Source organism: Aptenodytes forsteri, unplaced genomic scaffold, assembly GCF_000699145.1.
Source record: "Aptenodytes forsteri isolate BGI_AS27 unplaced genomic scaffold, ASM69914v1 Scaffold229, whole genome shotgun sequence".
In the NCBI taxonomy this organism is placed as follows: Eukaryota; Metazoa; Chordata; class Aves; order Sphenisciformes; family Spheniscidae; genus Aptenodytes; species Aptenodytes forsteri.
The window spans coordinates 5108675-5129533 of record NW_008795863.1 but is presented as its reverse complement, the minus strand read 5'-3'; the positions used below and the strand labels follow the sequence as shown (position 1 = coordinate 5129533).

Below are 20859 nucleotides of genomic sequence, written 5' to 3'. Positions count from 1 at the left end.
ACCAGTTTTTGATGAATCAGTTATAAGTTCACTAGTTTTCCTCAATGTGTCATTAACTCGGGACAACGTAGAAGAAGTATTCAGCAGCTTTTGACTGAAATCCCCAAAGTGACTTAAACCCACCACAGCACTGGTGTTTGCAGACACAGCCAGCTCTTTCACCTCAAGCATGTATTTCCTTGTATCTGAAACACAGTTCCCAGGTTAAAAAATATTCACAGCTTTCATACATACTTGGGAGTAATAAAAGCCTGGCTTCATAACAACAGAGTTACAAACATAGTCAAAACACTAGAAATGCTGTCAGTTATGTTCCTTTCATAGTAAGAGTTATATTTTTTTTTGTTTGTATTCTTCAGTCTGTGAGGGGAGCTCCAAACCAAGACCTGCTGTGATCTCACTTTGCTTAACTGTTGAATGTGTCATGGCTTACAGAGTGGGAGGTTTACCTTCTGTGATATTGGAGTGCCAGGAGGCTGGTGCAACTCCTCTTGCCCAGTTATTAAGTTGGAAAATGGCCACAGCTATGGCCCTGAACAGAAAACACGGTAAATGTTCCCAAGCTGGTGATACAGATATGGATATAGCTATAGATGTAGTTACGTTTGTTCATACACACACACACAGAGGTATATAATAATAAAATATATTACAGACATATGTAAATAATAGATTTTGCCGCAATTTTAATTAAGGCTCATCAGTTTAGATTTTCAAGTCTTTTGATCAAAAGACTTGATTAATCCAAGTTTTGAATTCTAGGGAAAATGTTTTATTTTTCATAACCAGCTCTGAATACAGTACAGACACAGAATGCAGTGATGGGAAACTTGATTCTGCCTATCCCAACAGGAAGATTATATGAATACATCAGGCTCATAGCGTTTAAGTTCCCTAAATGAGTGTTGGTACCCGGAGTCACTAGTCTGAGACTTAGGTTTTGAATCCTACAGAAAGCTGGTGAGGCAGAAGGTCTGTCACACCCTTTGCTTTGGGCTACGATTACTCATACAGCGAGTGCACCACTCCCAACCTCAGCCTGCCCCTTACACCCCCTGTGCCCGGAATAGTGGGAAGATGCTGCAGCTGGCACGAAAGGCCTGATTTAAGTCTGCAGGGATCCTTCTTCACCACCAGCACCCTATACAGAGGGCAACGCCACACTGAATTAAAAAAAAGATTAAAAAAAATGAAAAAGAGAAACTTCAAGAAATGTAACAACAAAACGGAAATCAAACAATGTTAACCTGTGAGTTAAGGAGCACAGTCCTATGATTTTAATAATGCCTTAATTTTCAATGTGTAGCTTTATGTTAGATAGCATCCTGCAATTAATATCCAGTGTAACTTTACCACTAATATCACTCTTTAGTGTGAGTTAAGAGCCTGAGTTGTAAAATGGGTATTTTAAAGCTTTGGACTTAGCATTCTAATCTGGACATACAGTACCACCCAACAACCCAGGCAGGAGGTCTTTATGAGTATTTTTCTACCTCAAAAAAAACATTATTAAGGTTGGCAAAGTATTTCAGACCCTCTTATTCACAACTTCAAAGACATTTTCTCTATTAGTTTCCATGAACTCTAGGTCTTGCCTTTATCCAAAATAATGACTTTTTTTTTTTAAAGGGAATTCTTTTGTTTTGGAAAAGCAGAGAGAGAACTTTTTAATCAGTTGAACGAAGTCAGCATTTACATCAAGAAAACATTCAGATGCAGATGATAAGATTCACAGTGCAGTATAAACAATTTTGAAACAAGCTATCAAAAGAAAGCAAAACCTCACAGTTCCATATATAAGTTTCTCTCCATGTGGGATTAAATATTCTAGGATTTCACTCTCTTCTCATATCAGTGTAATTATATTGCTTTCAGAGCCCCTCCTGATTTACAGCAGTGCAAAATAGGAATCAGACTACAGACCTTACATGATAACCCAGTTATGTTTCATGGGTTTGCTAAAAAAATTGAAATATTCCTTGTAAGGGAGGAGGCTAAATGAGTCTCCAGTATAGTTTATTGCTAGGTCTCTGCAATCAGACAATGAACATGATTTTATTACAATTGTACTAGATAGTTCTGTAGTAAGGAGAATGTCAATATAAATTTCACTTACCATTAGGCAATGCTCTTAGTGTCAACAGGGAATCATTAAGCTGGTTAACAATTTTATTAGTACTTCCCTGAATCTTTTCTACCTTTTTGTTCAAGCCATTCAATCCAAATAAAAGGCCTGTTGGAAGAAATAACTATGATTTTTCCATGCATAAACAAATACCATACAACCCACACAAACCATATGTATAGGGATAACAAGCATTCACTTATTTAATCAATGGAACTTTTTTGTTTTTTTTCAACAGAAAGAGCATTTTACAAACAGGAATGCAAAATGAATGCAGTGTGCACAGATAAGCTCCTGTGGGCACTGTTCCATTCAAAGTTATCCTTTTGGCCAATTCCATCAGACTGAATTGGTAGAAACATAGTCAGGAAAAGGCTATAAATTAAAATGATTCCATGATTGTGAACTCTTATAATTTTTAAGATGTTCTTCACTTTTTATGATATCTGACAGGAGCCAAAGAAGTGTTTTTCTTTTATTTATTCATGACCTGTTTGCAGAATGCTCTCACTAGAAATAAAAATAGCTATAACAGAAGGAACAAAAAAGGTATGTATGCTGTCCATCTGAATTATGTAAAATGTATACATATTTGTAAAACCATTGATATTAAAAGCAAAGACCATTTTACAGTTACAGTTTATCTCTGTGAAACATTTACTTTCTGTCAAATTTTGTCCAAAATTTCCCTTAGGGTCAGCCTCTGCTCCTACACAAAGTCTGTGTTCAAAATGCTTTTGAACTTCCACGGTGCAGACTTCAATGCCTTGCTGATATCTTTGGAGTAATAAAAAAACAAAACGATTTTGGAATTTATAGAGTACTTTTTTGTCTGTACTTTGTACAGACAAAAAAAGTTCAGCTTGTTACTGTATTTAGGCTGTATAGAATGAACAAGTAAAAATGATTATTATTTAAATATCTCATCCTACATACTTGTGTAATCCACAATTTATTAGATAAAATTGGATTAATGGATTTCTTCAAGAATTATGTTTGTTCTTTGTCTACTGCACAATCCCTAATAATTTAATTCATAACATTTGGAAAAACAGCCATTTAAAGAAAGCATTGCTTGGAGGTAAATGAGGTATAGTGAAGGCCAATTTTTTAAATGTTTACAGAGAAAATTTATATTCTCACCCAAAAAAGTAAAATACTACATAAGTCCATAATAATCTTAATTGTATGAAAATATGTATATAGTCATATATAGTTATATGCAGTATTCTACCTTACCTTATGCTCATTTTAAAAAAGAGGAACACACACACAAAAAACACATTCAAAAAAAAAACATAAAATGGGATATAGAAAAAGAAATAGAACCAGAAATGTGAACTCTAAAGAACTTATCATCACTTTTTTTCTTCAGATTTTTAGCTTCATTCTGAAATTTGAAGCTAAGCAGTAGAGTTTCTTTTCCAAGAAGATGGAGAGACTCCTCTGGCTGAAAAACACAGGCATCAGTTGCCACATATGAAAAACAAATTCAGCTGAAAACATTTAAGTATCTGTAGATGTCTACTTCAAGTTACTGAACATTCTCGTCATTTATGAGATATTCTATTCATTACCTTATTAAGCATCAATTAAAAAAAATACAAGTTGCAATCACTTGTCCAAGAATGTGACATTGAATCTCTTTGTGAGTTAATAAAAAAAGATGACTGTGAAACAAAACCTACCAAATTCTAGTTTGAACATTGCTACTGATTCAGTGTTGCTTTTTGGAACATCAGTAATTCTAGTTCCAGGCCTAAGTCAAAATTCCCAGCACTGAGCACTTTACAGTGAGATAACTCAAAATCCCAGTCTTTAAAGTGTTCTTTTAATCCATTTCTCCAACTGGAAAATATGGAAAAGTATCTTGAAGGATTCATGCTGTACAAACCTTTAATAAGACAGAGTGCTATAAAATAACATACAAACTCACAAAACAATGCCAACTATTTTGATCACTATCATGTAAATGCATTGTCACGTACATATTTGTTTCTCCAGGCATATGTGCATGACACTTGTAAAACATAGCCCATTCCTTCCTTGGGTTTACAATCAAAAAAAGCAGAAAGAGATAGAAGGGAGGAAATAGAATAATATGAAAGTAATAAGGTCAGACTGGTAACTGCTCAGGTCTTTTTAATCTACCATTTCAATAACAATCTAATAATCTTGCAAGGCAGAGGGATAGCAGATGAGACACAAACGTACATTTAGTTATGAAACATCCTCGGCTAAGCAAAATAGTTGTGGTTGGGAATACCTTGCTAGAAATGGAAGAGGGACAGGTCAAATAAGGGGATGGTTGAATAATTCCAAAGGTGGAAGGGAGCGAAGTTCTACAGGAATGCATGCCAGATGACGCATATAAACACCTATAGAATCAAGTCCAGTCCAGCTAACCATGCATTAGACATTAAAAAAAAAACAAACAAAAAAATGGTAAAATGGTACTGTGGCAGAGAGAAAAGCAAGGTAAACAGACCATGAAATCTGGTACCATTACTGTCTTGGAGTACAGATTGAGGATACAGTATATACTAGTTGGTAGGACAGGCTGCCATACAAGCCCCCATCAAGAAGACTCAAATTTCAGCAAGTGCAAAAACAATTAGAACAAATATTCCAAAATAAGAAAGGGAAAGACGTTAATTAAAATACTAATATTGATACTTACTAAATCCAAAGGGCCATTCACAACTCTAGATGCATCATCTGCCAAACTCTCTGTTCTTTCAATCACACTTTTAACACTGGAGTGGGTGTAGACAGCAGCAGTTGTGTTGAGAGTCACATTTCTTACTTTAGAGAGGCCACTAAACGGAGAATTAACAAGTAATTCTATTTTCATTAGAGTATCTTAATAAAGCACTAAGTTCCATGTCTTCTGATACAATATGCACATCTTTCTAGAATACATGAAGCACTCTGAAAAAAATGAGCACACCTTGCCCTATGTTGCATAAGGGGCTTTAAGTTCACTAGAACTGAAAAAAAAAATTACTGAAAAAATTTTTTTTTTTTTTTTTTTTTTTTCAAAAAATCTATTTTTTTTCTATTTTGTTCCTTTTTGTTTATGGTCAGTTTTTCAGTTTATAAAGCCAATTAGTCACTTAGAACAAATCACATCGCCTAAACAGAACAGAACAGAAACAGGTTCCTAGCTGGAGCTCAAAAGCAAAGTAGAGAAATACAGAATCTAGGAGGAAATTATAGGCATCTGAAAGCTATTCTGTATCAAATTTTGCTTTATTGAATTTATGTGGCTGCAGTGAAGTCAGCAGAGTTGCTCAAGTGTTACTCAGAGCAAAATTTTCTGTTCTCAAACTTAAAATACGTGTACATTTTCCAGTCTGATATGATTTAACTTTTAACACGTAGCTGCTGACTTTAAAAGACAAAACAGCAAGAATCCTAGAAGGATTCTTGGGATAGAAGATTAATTTCCATTGAATTAACAGGAATGACTTCCCAACTTTCAAATTCTAAGAGTGCATTTGAGTGGATTTAAGATTGCAACCCACTCATTTCTGCAAGATGCTTTGAAAGCAACAATAATGGAGGCATAGTAGGAATAGCTTCTTGATGAGATTCAGAGATATATTGTCAAGAAGTATTCATACACAGACCAGAAGCTTTTCAAGCCACACCATGATATACTCACTGGGCATTTAATAATTCACTAGTTACCGTGTAAGTCAGCCACATAAAATGTGAAACTAATCAACCCCCTCCATATCATTTAATAGAGGTACACTGCATTAAAAGTAAAAAGCACTTGAAATAAAATGGGGAATAAAAATGGATCATAGAATGGTTTGGGTTGGAAGGGACCTTTAAAGATCATCTAGTCCAACTCCCCTGCCATGGGCAGGGATTTACTTTAGTGGATTAAGCTACTACCTATTTAAATTAAATCTGACACTACTGTAAATCTCTCCCAATATTGTATGTCTTGAGTTTATCACCTCTCTAGTGCATCTGCAAGTCTTTGGAACTGGGTGGCATGGTCCTCAGCTCTGTATACCAGGTCAAGCACTCCTCTCACAGACATCTGCATCACCAGCTCATCCACGTGGTGTCGCAGTTTGGTGCTCCATAGGACTAACCCATCCTGGTGGACCTCCAGGTTCTGCACAACAAAATTGTTTCCTCTTTTTTTTCAGTAGCAAAATACACCTGATAGTGTCAAAGAGGATGTTAAAACTTAAGAACTTACAGATGTAGAATTCTTTACATCTTGGGCAAGAGCAGCAGCAGCGTTCACTAGGACCTTCCCTTCTTTAATGAGCATGGTCGAGACTTCTTCACCTTCCTTTATATTTAGCTTTTTGTCCTATAGCATAAATCAAGTGTTTTATAGTAGTCTGTAAAGTCAGCTAGTGCAGATGAGTTCACATAACACAAAATCATTTTTTGGTTTTCAATCAGGGGTCTGGTTTTCTTTGAGTTTTTAAGGTATCACATATATTAACATGTTTAAACATGTTCAATTTTATTAAAGTCTAAAAAGCAGCTTTTAAACACAGGATCTTATTTCTTATGCAACAACACTGATTGTCCAGTCTTACATTTAACTCTGCCAGGTTGCTAGAGATAAGAGGAAACAAGCGATTGGTCTCATTGATGTTAGCGAGTGCCTCATTCACCAGGTCCTGGGCATCTTGCAGTCTGCTGTTGTGCTTTGATAAGAGCTGGCTTGCATCCTTTTTTAGTTCAGCAAGCTCCTGGTGGGGTTTAAGATACTCTTTCTGAACATGGCTCAACAAATTTTCTGCAGCTCTGACAAAGAGAGGAATCAGAAAATAAATAAACGGTGAAGGAGAAACTTAGTCATGGATTTCTTGAGGAGAAAACAGGGTCATGTGAAATTAATTTAATAAATGCATCTTAGAAAAGTTTGCAATTTTTTGCTATAATGGCATACATACACATGGTAGCTTAGTTACTTGTCTTACCACACAAAAAGATAACTGCATGGGGGAGAGGGCAGTAATACAGTTCATAAACTTTGTATGTGGTGACTAGAGGGGAAAGGGGTTAGTATAAATCACATTTGCTTGGACTTAATTTGGGACATCCCCCACATCAAAATCTCTGTGAAACATTCCTCTGGGACTGCTCTATATCTTAATTGTAGTGATTCATATTTTGAATGTAGGATCAAAACATCCATTATGAAGATTGACACTGGAAAGAAACAAGTAACCAGAACTGAAAGACATATACCTAAGAGTCCTGAAAAGTTTAAATATCAAATAAATAGCCTCATTAAAATGAATACTGAAATGAGCAATCTCTGCACTTACCTTTTTTACTCAGTAACAGACATTATCTGGGAAATATCAAATCCCCCCAAATTTGTCAGTTGTTAATTGCTTCAGCTGTTCTATTTGGGAGTATTTGCACCTCCATTTGAATACTTTCCAGTATTGAAGGAATTGAACTGAAAATAATCCTGAAAATCTATTCCTTTGTTTCTCTTCATTTTAGCACATACACTGCACACTGCAACTCTTGTAATGATACATTTACATAAATGTTTGTCCCCTTTAATCTGATTTCAAATCATATAGATCTTTAGCCAAAGCAAAAGAAACCTAGTTTATTTCACAATTATACACAGAAAAACACATTCTATCTTTCTTATTGAATAGCAGATGTGCATTTGCATGTATTTCCTAAACCTAATAACTCAAAGTCCTTACGCTCAGAAGCCATAGCCTTAAAAAAGTTACAAGAATGAAAGTATTTTACAAGACAGTAATGGCTTCTATTTCAGTGAAGAGTAAAAAGGTTATATTCCAAATTGTTTGGGAGCTTTGCCTTACGTGGCAAATGTGCAGAGACCTCAGTTAAGAATGTTGCTTAACAGTATGTCATCACAAGCTCAGTCCACTGTGAGCCATGTGGTAACTTCTGCTCCCTGAAAAATGGACTGGCAAGCTGGTTATTTAAATCAGTTTCAAACTTACAGCTGCATTGCATGATAAATTCTGCAGAGCAAACAATCTTACAAATCGCACTAACTCTCTGTCAAAGGACACTTATCAGAGAACTTTCAGAAATTTCAACAGAGCCTATAATTGAAAAAGTTAATTTACAAATGCCTTGTATAACAGCTCAAAAGCTGATGTTGAAAGTCAGAACATTCTGTTACTATGCAACAGGACATTTTGAGACATTTTGTAAGTGCAAAAAAAGCTATTTGAAGTTCCTAGTAAATATAAGAATAAATGGTATATTTCTAGTCCATTTTCATGGCCATTTAGCTTCTATACAATTTAATATTCAGCACAAGGACAAGCACAGGAGTCTGTTGAGCAAAATCAGACATGCTATCAACACAAACATTCTATCCTGCCTAATCCAAAGCACTTAAAGAAAAATCAAATTTTCAGAAATATTCCACTCTGGTCTAAATCTTTGTCCCTTGAAGCCAATGTTAACATTCTTACAGCCTGTGGTGGGCTAGGGCAATACTTAGTAGTTCTGAAACTGGAACAAAAATTTTGCTGACTGTTGGAACAGTCAATGTTTTATACTGCCAAGTCTGGTAATAAGCACTAACAATGAATACAAAAGCCATTTTAAAATAGCCTTTAAATGGGGACAAATCAAGACAACGGAATACAATCCTAAACAGTGGTTCAGAATGCTGAAACAAATGCCTTGGTTTCATTTGCAAATCTATGTGATACATATTCCAGTGACAATAAATTGTCATGTCCTTCAGCAGACCTGACATGTCCTGGGCTTGCAATTGACTGAGACAGTTCTATGATGTCTCGTAGCCAAAAGCAACAAGGAGACGTGTATTAGGGCCAGATCTGAAACAAACTGAAACCAGTTAGTCTTTTCACTTATTGCAAGGGAATTTTGTATCACATCCAAATGAACAGGCTTTGGCTATATTAGTATCACGTGGGATGCCCAAATATCTTTAAATCTTGTAACTCCAAATTCAGAGTTCATATAGCTCCACCTGGGCTAGTTATCCATCACACTGCCTCTTATTATGGCACAATGTTTCTCCAGATATCTCTTCAAAAAGCAGTATTGCATAGTATAGACATAAGCGAAATAAAGTTTTCAGTAGAACAGGCTTACTTTAGGACACTGGTAGCATTATGATGCTGTTGAACAAAATCTTTCTTGCGCAGTGCATCCAAAAGGGCAGAAATATCATCCTGCAGGCTCTGAGATGTAGCATTTGACAGCGGGAGATCCAGGCCCAGTGTTTCATTTAGTGACATAGCAACTTCAGCAAGTACTAAGTAGGAGAGTAAACAATTTAGTGATACCATTAAAAAAAGAATATATGTGAACTGCCTGTGCAAACTGCAGCACTTTCCATGTAAACATTTCTTTAAGAGTTGCAAAGGAAATACCCTTCTAAATTCTGTAAAGAAGTGGAAATATCTTAAAAGGAGGATACCTTTGATGGTTGTATGTACTGTGTCAATAAATCCAGTCAGTTCTTGACTTTTATTCCTGGTTTCGAGAGTCATTGTGTTAAGCTGCCAAGCTTTTTTCAAAAATCTAGACGACTAGAATAAAATCAGAGATAATCTTTGACAGGTCTCCTAAAACACTGATTAATTCATGACATTTGTCTATGGTTTTTACACTTTTTTCCCCAATATCGAGAATACTTAGTGAGAGGAAACAATGGGTTTTGATAAGGTGGACCTAGCTGATTCATAAATCTCTGATGCTTCCAGGCTTGCAGATGCCTTGATTATATTGAAAGTTCCAGCCTCTGATATCAGTGAAGAATTGTGTTATCAATTAGTTTCATAATCAGTAAGATCATAATTACCAAAGCTATTTCTTTAACAAAGTAAACATTACATATTTTTTTAGCTACAACTAATATATCTTAAGAAAATCACTCTTCTGGATACACAACTATTAGCAATAACAACACTGTCAGTGCAAGCACCTAGTTAGATTATGTATACATGGTCAGCAAATGAGATCTAATGGCTGAAGTACTATTGTCAATTTTCTACCTACATTTTTTCTTGTGTTAAAACTGAATAAAGAATACAAATGTTGTCTACTTTTCATGTGGATTTGCAACAGGTTTATTTCTACTGAGATCATTTTAAACACAGTACTATAGTTATCAAAGGCTTTTTGGTGAATATTCAGCTATGACATAATTTTGAATAAGCTCCATGTTAAAACCAGTGAAAAGAAAGTATCTCCCTTTCTCCAGTTTTAGGGCCTTAACTGATCGCAGTACAAAAAGCTTCTGAACTTTAACAGAAACCATGTAAATCTCCTGTACAATATCATAAAACACTGTAGTTTGCAGCAGAATTCCACAGACCAATTAACTCCCTTCCTCAGAAAGACTACAGAGTGGACTGAATTCTTTCACTGAACTCTATAGATTTAAAATAATTTCTAAACAGCTCTCTGATATTTATGTACTATGCTGTGAAATCTCAAAGGATTTCTCCAGAAAGGCTAAGAATAAAGAGGCCAGCACCTACCTCTTCATGCAGCTGATCAGTTCCTCCTGATAAACTCAGAAGACTTTCTTTTGCTGTAGCTAATGAGTAAATTGGATCTTCTCTAGGAACTATAGACTCCTATAAGAAACAAGAAGAAACAGTATACTGTAATTTGAAGACTTTGTTGTACGTCCAGAAAAGTTCTGGGAAGAAAATAACTATGCACACTATTTAGATTATTTGTTTTAAATTACTGATTTGCAAAGCACATAAGATGACATAAAATAATTACATACATACAGTTCATGCAACAAAGTGTGTCATTTCTTCAAATAAGGAAACAAGGATCCAGCCATGTCGTACTTTCAATCGAGTAGTAAGAAGGAAGCATAATTTCTGCTTTCCTAATTCTCACTTTCACCACGGTCTGAGCTGCCCAAATAAGCTACTTTGAGAAGTTCCAAGGCCCATCAAATTGAATGCTTCCATCCAGTCCCACAGCTGCTACTGTTTCGGCAGCTGGTCTTGTCAAAACAGCTGCATCTAGGGTATATCTATGAAGATGACCCTGGTCTTGTCAAAACAGCTGCATCTAGGGTATATCTATGAAGATGACCCTGGAGAGCTCTATGTTTCCATGTCAAAACCCAGTGCATGGCACTCAGGAGTTCGGGACTTTGGTCCTCCAGACATGATAAGGTAACACAAGCAGCCCTGCGGATCCTCTCAGCAGTAAGAGAGAATAAGAGGCTGTATTTGGCTTCAAGGTCACTTCAAAACTGCTCTATATGGCAATAAATAGGCCATAGTACCCAAGTGTATCATATTTGATACAGTCAAGGCCTGCAACAGAATACCACTTCTCTAAAGATGCAAAGAAACTTTAAGGTATCTCTTACAAAGAGAGTAAGTCTGGGAAAGGTTATTTTTAGATTTCAGATGTTTCAGAGCCAACCATTGTAAATACCATAATAAGTATCATTTTGTCCAACTTTTTAAAGAAGTAATACACAGGATTATCCAACAGCCTTGTGTCAAATGGAAACTTCAAAGTCTTTTCCTCAGCATGAGGAAAGAACAAGTGAAAAAGAAACAGAAGCTGAAGCTCTTGAGCCTCCTGGGATAAAGCACAGCAAGTTTTCTTTAAAAGCCCAGTTCAAAAACCCAGAATGGGACAGCAAGTATGTCTAGGTATGTCAGGAGGAGTAAAGCAGGAGGCTTCAACTAGAAAAACAGAACTACTGAAGTCTTCAGATGGACTGGAGATGCAGACGCAATGAGGAGTAAATGATCTCATTTGGTAACTTTCTCATTATTGAAAGACCCACACCTAATGCATAGAAAAGAGGAAATACTCAAGTTCCTGAGCAACCAGCATGAGGCAAAGACACAATACAGTGCAGGGGACAGCCCTTCAGGGAAGATCTGTAATTCACATAAATAAACTTGGGGATTTTCTGGCTTCCAGCTACAGTTACTTTGGTACAAGGCAAAAGGGAAGGTAATCTTTGATTAGCCAGAAAGAGGGGAATACCTGCTTCCAAACAGAGAAAAATTACAAGACTACCAACTTACCCTCAAGATTAAGTTGTTTAAAGAACACTGTGGCTTTACATAAAACAGAAATGACACCATAGTCACAAGAGGTTTTGTATCACTTTTAGCACCCCACTTCCAAGAGAGTGACAGATGGCTTTGATTTGATTTTAATATAAAAAAAGTGTAGGTACTAAAGGAGAAACTTAAACTGCTTTTATTTTTACGTAAGATTTGACTTTGGTTTATAATTAAAGTGCTAAATAAAAGCTACATATTGAATAATGTTTATTGTCCCAGATGATGATGCTCCTATACAAACACAGAACAATTACAGAAAGCAAGTCAATTGTATCCTTAAAGTATCACAATAATTCAGTATGTTTATGCCTTATGACATAAGGGAAGGGAAGCATAACTGAAGCTTTATAACTAAAAGGTTAGCAATTAAAACTAAAGGATAAGAGTACCTCTGCTGAAGCATAAACATGTAATTTAATCAAGTTTGCCTTCAGATATTGTAATTATTAACATTTTGAAGTACATTGATTGGAATTCAGTCTGCCTTACATCTTAAATAGAAGAAATTTTAATTCAAACTCTTAATTTGCCAAATTCAGCAGCACAAGAAGGCTCACATTATTTTTATTTTGTTATGATATGGCGGAATACAAAGAAGATAGCTTTGTTTCTGTCTTAGAGCTTGTCTTGCTTGACTTATTGCTGAGCAGACTCTTATGAATAAATGTGCGTATTTTAGTGGTCATGAAGTAGGGAGGATTCTGTTTATCTCTGGCTTTATGCAGAGACCACATGAACTTAGTCCTCAGCAACAATAAATGACCTTCTAGAACCACAAAATGTGGTATTTCATGCTTTGTTTAAGGGGGAGAGGAGCTGGAAGTTTGCCACAGGCAGCCTGAAAGTGTCCAACACTGAAACATTCCGCCTGGCTTTTGTGTCCTGAGATGGAGGACAGAGTGAGGCACTTGGACTGCCACACAACCAAAAGGAAAGCAAACGGCTGTATCCCAGGCAGCCTGGCTAATGGAGAAGCAGCCTACCACTCTAGGGGAGGACTCTAGGGGAACAGCCTCGAGATATATGACTTGGCAGCTCTCTAGCAAAGGGAGCAAAAAGGGAAAAGACCTGGCCTGATGTTTCTATTTCACTGCTGAAAATTATTCTCCTTGCTTTCAGTAGGTCAGAGCCAGGCTTAGGGATGCACATAATCTAGGTGAAGCACATCCATATAGCACATTCAATAATTGCAGTGCTGATTGAAAAATATATTCGTCCATTTATTTAAACGCTAGTACAACAAGTGAAAAGAAAGTAACACAGGCAGCTAAATAACTTAAGGTATATTTCTATATCAAACATAGTGGTCTTAATCTGGTATCACTTACACATACACACATTCAAGCCATGAACTTCAGGAGGTCTTCTGTTAAATTACTGGCACACATGAGTGGCTGCAAGTTTTGCTTTAAAGATGTGACTAAGTATTTCTACTATTTGTGCGTTCATTTTACCTTCAAATGTTTTGTCGCATTCTCCAACTCTGACAATATCCCATAGGGCGCACGGGCAACACCAGTGAGGTTCATTGAAAGTATGGCCTTGTTGAGATCATCCAAACTATTTAACAAAACTCCTGTGCAGTTGTCATCACAAGCTAAATAAACCATTTTAAGAGGAGGAAGCAATATTAGTATTAAAAAGAAGAAGCCACCAAATACTGAAATTAATTTTGATTTACACAGTATGCGCCTTCACCTTTTGAGTTAAGAGTGATTAAGTATAATAATTTTGAGTATACAGATTTGTAGTATTACCCTCCCCTTCCGGCCCCAAGAGTGGACCTATTCCAAAATACTCTCCTTAGGTTAGCACACATTCAAGCCTTATTGATCCTCCTGGATATTGAGCTGCTTGCTGTATTATAAGCTTTATTGAGCCTATTTAGCTATATTGCTATAAGTCCAGGGTGACGCCACTGATGCTCACCCAAGCAGGTTAGGAAGACAGGAAATTCAAGCCTATAGTGGTGTAATTCCATTTATTCCTTGGGTTTGGGTTTTTTTTTTACTTATACAAAGCAAAATCTGAGTCCTAAATCCCAATTCATTGTAAAAGCAGATTACTGTACTTCTGTCTCTTTCTGCTATCCACCCTCTCATAAGGAATTACGTGACTAATTATTGGTGGAATATGACTAATTATTGGTGGCAAATGCCTACATACCTGGGGTAACTCCAAAAGTATTATTACAGCAACCTCACATCCAAAGGGTCAATGACATAGGAATTCAACATTTTCAAATAAATAAAGGTATGCTACAGGCAGCAAAAAAAGCATTAAAAATATCTTTCCTTAAACTTGTCTGTAAACTAAAAAAGCCATTTTAAGGATTAACTGCTTGTCTGATGTTATGATCTCTAGGGTAGTTTCCTCTGTGTTCACAAAATGGTTGAGGTTGGAAGGGACCTCTGGAGATTATCTAGTCCAACCCCCCGTGTTTTACAGAGATACTAAGTTGTTAAGATTTCTTTCCTTTCATAGAAAGAATAGGGCCTGACATCATAAAAACATTCAAGGAATAATCATGTGCACATAAATATCACTGGAATAAACCAAAGCCCATTAGGAAAGAAAACAATTTAAAAACCACCTACAAACACACTCGTCTTCCACAAGAAGATGTCTTGGTTCACACTCCTCACAGAGCTGTCCTGTCACACCTTGCTTACAGAGGCACTGGCCAGTTGCACGATCACAATTAACATGAACAGAGCCACTTGGATTGCACTGACACAGATGGCAGCTGCCACCGGGAAGCTGAGGGTCACCATAATAGCCAAGGGAGCACCTACACAGGGAGGAATGGGACACTGAACATCAGGGGATATTCATCATGAAATTAGATGTTATATTTATCTTTGAGAATCACTGTTAGGTTTTTAATTAATGGCTTCTTAACAGTAACTAACAAATCACTCTAAGTCCTTGAGCACTCGTTCATCTATTTATTTATGAACACAGAATAATCTATTCCGAGTACAAATATGGCTCATATTAATCAAACTGTCCTTGGGAGTTGGGGATAAATGGGCACATCATATGTAACTCACCTTTCACAGTACTGTCCTTCATATCCTGGGAGACAAGCATCACAGTAGTAATCCTGAACACCTTTCAGGACACAAGTGGGACTAAAACTGGAGGAAGGATAAACAAATACCTGCTAGCACATAAATGGAAGACCATACAAAGACAGAGAACACCTTCAGCCACAGGTTAAATATTGGAAGCAACAGCACCCTCTGCTCAATCTGATGCAGTGCTCCAGAATTTGTACTTTAAATTATTTGTTTCTTAAAAAGTTTGCTTTCCCAATGCGACTCCATTACTGTATAACATGCTAAAGCACCTTATGGCCTTCCTTTTAAAAGATAAGACAATGAAAAATGGATGCTGCATGATATGGCTACAGTATATATCTAACTGAGACTTGCATGAGAACATCAGAGTTGCTAGACTCTTATTCAATTATCCAAAAGCAAACAACAAATATGCTTTTCAAGCTTCTGGAGAAAAAACAGCCTGCACAGCATTTTGCTTTTCAAAATAGGAAGTTAAGTGTTCCTCTACCAAACAAACAGATGTATAAATTTCAAACAAAAGAGTACTTGTTCTTCCCCTAGGACTGATCTCATGAAAAGTTCCTGCATTGACTGGAGATGGCCTGAAACTTTGTAAATACAAAAGCATTGTTTTTCGAATGAAGAAAAAGACCCACATTTGAAACTAAAACATGTCAAAGCAACTTACTCCATTATCTATAAAACATTCTATGTGGCTGATCTACTCTTAGAGAAAAAATTTACTTACCTATCAGTTAATCTTTTTATTTTAAAACCTCACAGAGTTACTAGCTGTGAACAACTCAGAATGTAAGCTCCATTTACTAAAATAGGTAGCTTTCAAATGTCTAAAAATTAAGGATGTGTAATGATAACTAACTCCTGTTGCCATAGCGTGGGGGGGGAGTAGGAGGTGGAACATACAGAAATTTGGAATGCTAAAATATACATTGGATTTAATAAGTTCTCGTTACCTAACAGGGTTGGCTCTGGGACAGGCACAAAGAGAGCAGTCGTTGACAGATCCAATTACTTTCCCATAGTAGCCTGGGGCACAAGTACTGCAGTAATCACCAACTGTGTTATCTCTGCAGTTCTGATACACAAAAAGGAATTCAGACAGTTTAAAACAACAACAAACAACAAGAGGAACTTTATCTTCCCCCCAGTCAATAAATGTATACAGTTTCCAACAATCACCTCTAAATGTCACTACCCATTGGTGAGCATTCTCTGAGTGGAGGAACCTTTTATGCAAAAATAAGCAGAATGCCAGCATATTTCCTCTTATGTGAATGCCCCCCCTCAGGCAGGCTGACCTACTTTCTGTTCTAAATTTCCATTAAGGTTTATATATTCCTGCTTCTATTAATCCAGTTCAGGCCAAGAAATCACAGTACAAAGGAAAAAATCCTTAAAAAAAAATCAACTGCTGGAAAAATTAAACAGGATACCTGGATGAAAAATACAAGTTTCAATGTTTCAGCAAACGTGTTTGAATGCTATAAACCAAGGACCATCCACAGTCAGGATTCACAGATACTACATTTAATTTGTCAACAATATTGATCAATAGCCAGTGCTATTAATATTAAAACACTAAATGGGTATTATAAACATAAATTGACCGACTAGTCCCCTAAGTGAATAAAATTCAGTTTCTCCCTTTTTTTTTTCCCTATTTTTTCTTTTTTCCTTTTTTTTGATTCATATTCTTGCGAGTGTGTTAGAGGTTAGTTGAAAACAGTAAGCAGTAGCAATGCAGCCTCCTATTGTATGGGAGCAGAAGTCAGAGGTGAAAACCATCTCTTTTGCCTACACTACTCAGATGGAAATGTCTAAGTAGTAATCTCAACACGTAGGTGACTTGCCACCCCTGCAATGAGAAGTTGAGAGGAAGAATGACTAGTATTCACTAGTGTGAAAGACCTTTTTTTTTGGCCTTGTAAAAATGAGAACCATAGTTCTTACTCATGAGATACATACTTTAGGACAAACCTGAAAGCGAAAGAATGGTTTACAAAAGCCTGAAGGACTAAGGAAACTCAGTTTAAACACTGACTTCAAGAATGAATTCAGCAGAAGTTGACTTTGAACTAACCAACTCACTATTGGAAAAACAAAGCAACTGAAAAAACTTTAGGAAAGAATTTTGAGCCATACCAGAGAACAGACTTAATGTGCCTTATTTGGTTAGCTGAGAATTTGCTGTCCGTAGGGCTGTCAGCCCACAAGAGAGAGGCAATATGTTAGTCAGATGTGGCCCCTCTTTGCAACCTTTGGGTTAAAATGAGAGAAGTGAGTAAATTAACTTAGCTGAGGCATATCTTTATACTACTTTAGTCTCTGTGAGTTAAAAAAGCCTCATTTAAAGCTGCTCAGAAGATTCTCTTCCTGTGAGACAAATAATTTGACTTTGACCTAGTCTGTGGTGCGGTATGGCTTTCTGCTTCCTTTACTCCTTTTTTGTGTGACTAAGTAGACCTTGGCCAGACCAAGGACAGAAGCCCAAAAAGTCTCACAGAAAAACAGATAAACTGAACTGATACATGAGTTATTTTTAAAGTAAAATTATAACTAAAATAATTAATGATTTTGAAGATGTTAGTGCCCAAAAAGCTTGATAATTTTACTGAATGGACCCTAAGGGAAATACTACTCAGATTTTCCATTTTTCAGTGTCACGGGGGAAATTATATTTTATCCAAATAGTACAGCCATATACTTCTCCCAGAAACTCCTTCCATAGGTTACTGCCATTGTATGCTCAGGTGAAACCAATAGAAAAATGTATAAATTGTACATACCAAGCACTTTCCAGTTTCAGGATCACAGGTTTCACTGTGGTTGTTGCACTGACATGGCACACAAGGTGCTATCAGAGTGTGAGGCTCTTTTACACCAAGTTCTGTATGCTTTCCCCTGTAGTATCCTGGAGCACAGCTCTATTTATAAGGGGAGTAAAATAAAAAAATATATGATCACGGCTATCAACGGTTACAAACAATTTTAAAAGCCATTTAAATAACTTTTTTTATTATGTCACTATTAGACACACAAAAAGGATTCAAGGATTCTGTACCTGACAGGACAATCCAGCATAACCAGCAGGGCATCTACATTGCTCTACAAGATGAGCTCTAGCTCTGCCTAGATGCATTTCTTCAAACTTCACTGCAATTTCCATTGAGATATTGGCAATTCTACAAGATATATGCAGAAGAGAGCATGAACATCTAGACAAGTCCTAGCACCAAAACTGAGATCCAAACATTTTTATGCTTCAAGGTCAGGGCTACCGTACATAATCTCCCATGATCCCCTTCTCCCCATGCAAATATCTCAATAAAATCTGAAGATTCTTTACTTATTTATGGGATTTCAGGACCTACAATAAACAAATCAGAAGTACTTCAAAGTAATACAGGTTGATTCCCATTGGTCTGCAAAACTTGACAAACCCACCATGCAAGAGTATGTATTTCTGCCTCAGAAACACTAGACAGAAGTACATCTGTTTTGTCCCACAGATTTTTGGACAGAGCTAACAAAAAGATCGTTGAGGGCATGTGAATCAAAAATAATCCCAAATCTGGAGGTGGAACCACACTTCTTCACAGCTGTGAATATGTACAGATACTGGGTTTTCATTGGATGCATCTCTGCTTGTCTTGTTAGTTTCCAGACTGACAGATGCAATTACTATTTCTAGGGTAAATTACAGTAAATGCAATAGAATAATTAAATGCAATCAGAGATTGCTTTACCTGCTTTGCTGTAATCCTTGGCCATAAGCTGCCTTGATCAGGATGTATTCAACATTGCTTAGCACAGACATGAAGTCAGAACGTAAGACAGACTCATCAGACACAGAGTTAAAATACTTCCAAGAATCCTAGGGAAACATAACATATTGAAACCATGAGTGTTCAAGCTCACTTCAAGGTAATGCTCTGTTCCTCCTTACGTGTTCTTTCAGAAATGCAGTCACAGTGACTATGTCCCAGAAAATCCAAAATCTTGCTCCGTGTTAGAACAAGACGTGGTTCTATACCATTTCTCCTCTCCTTCCCTGCGCTCAACTTCCGTGACCAGTTTCTACAGGAAAACAGTCCAGGCCTGCACGGCACAGCTTTTTCTGGCTAGATCTGGAGAACCCAGACAGCCAAAAGACCAGAACTTCACAGCACTCATTTTATGTGCAGTTAGAAACAGCTGCTGTAACTGTGTCCTGCCTCCTGTCAAGAAGAGAGACTAGACCTCACCTCAGCCCCAGTCAGCAGAGAGTCCCAGAGACCAAAGGAGGTCATCGTTATCTCCTCTGAAGTTGTCCGGTGGGCACTACTGCAACTTACTGCTCCTGCTAGGCTAAGATTCACGTCCCATATGATTCTCCTGGGCTGTGAGCGTAACATACAGACTACAAAAGTATGAGACTGCCTGAGAGTGACAATTCCTGGTTGCCTGTCATTTATCACTGAAATCTGAGTCTGTGTTTGAAAAGCTTGCCACAGCAACACCTTCAGCACTTCCAAAAGAGGAAACAATGACAAAATGTTATTTGCTGCTATAGCATAATATTCCCAGACATTTTTCCCTAAAATCGATGCATTTAATTCCAAGCACTCTATTTACTCAGCATATTTGAAGTCAGACATGCATTTTTCAAAGTATTTTATTAAATAGATAGAACTTTTCTGTAAAAGCTCATAGAAGAAAAGAAATATTTTCACACCAATGTTTTGGCTTACCTCTTTCATTTCTACTTCCTTGTCAGTTCTTACTCCGTTTTCTGGAGAAGGGATGTCTACGTAGATGACCAACTTGCTGGTGTGACCTCCTTTCATTAGAATCTGTGGCTCAAAATTTGAGGTTCCAAAGCCATCCAAAGCATAAAAAGCAACCGTATATCTCAGCTTCCCTCCATAGGCGATGAGCTGTTTGGATAAAAAATTATTACTTTTATTTATTCCAAGGTTAGAGCTACTAGCTGAAAATATTTTAATGTCATTGGAAGACTTGAAAACTGTCAGTTCTTTGAAGAATTGGCAATAAAACATGAAAATTGACTTAAACTCAGCAATTTTTGCACCAAGGTTAAATCCATATTTCTAAAAAGCAGTCTCAGTTTCTTCTTTTAGGTCCTTTCAAGGTGTGCATTCAATTTTCATTTAATTCCTAAGCAATAGAGATTCCATGATCTATATACTGAATCTAGCATCAAGGTTGAAAACTCTTTCAGGTTTCTAAAGTAAAATTGAATATAACACTCTTTCCCCCCCATATGATCTCTGAAGAGTAACATGGTAATTAAATATGGGTGTTACCAATTTACAGGGCCAAGAAAAATCTCACTAGGAAAGAGTAATGTAAACATATTGTTTGTGCTTGCTATAAATAAGTCCATATGATCTCTGAAGAGTAACATGGTAATTAAATATGGGTGTTACCAATTTACAGGGCCAAGAAAAATCTCACTAGGAAAGAGTAATGTAAACATATTGTTTGTGCTTGCTATAAATAAGTTCTGTGGAAGAATGGCTGATTCAGCAAGGCCACGATCTGGTATCGCTGAGCAACCCAT

At 36.7% G+C, this 20859-nt stretch overlaps 1 protein-coding gene across 1 annotated transcript in view; it reads right to left on the bottom strand.

The window, feature by feature from the left end:
* The window catches only part of LAMA1 (laminin subunit alpha 1), a 61051-nt gene that overhangs the window by 25840 nt on the left and 14352 nt on the right, over positions 1–20859 (bottom strand). The window contains exons 7-23 of the mRNA XM_019473341.1: positions 20027–20212; positions 19043–19170; positions 18358–18478; positions 18083–18220; positions 16250–16371; positions 15264–15350; positions 14808–15001; positions 13665–13807; positions 10633–10731; positions 9567–9678; positions 9239–9401; positions 6700–6910; positions 6348–6464; positions 6097–6260; positions 2787–2902; positions 2117–2233; positions 3–185 (exon numbers count right to left, since the gene is read on the bottom strand). Of these exons, the coding sequence (XP_019328886.1) occupies positions 3–185; positions 2117–2233; positions 2787–2902; positions 6097–6260; positions 6348–6464; positions 6700–6910; positions 9239–9401; positions 9567–9678; positions 10633–10731; positions 13665–13807; positions 14808–15001; positions 15264–15350; positions 16250–16371; positions 18083–18220; positions 18358–18478; positions 19043–19170; positions 20027–20212 (2401 nt within the window). The remainder of the gene's footprint in view (positions 1–2; positions 186–2116; positions 2234–2786; positions 2903–6096; positions 6261–6347; positions 6465–6699; positions 6911–9238; positions 9402–9566; positions 9679–10632; positions 10732–13664; positions 13808–14807; positions 15002–15263; positions 15351–16249; positions 16372–18082; positions 18221–18357; positions 18479–19042; positions 19171–20026; positions 20213–20859) is intronic.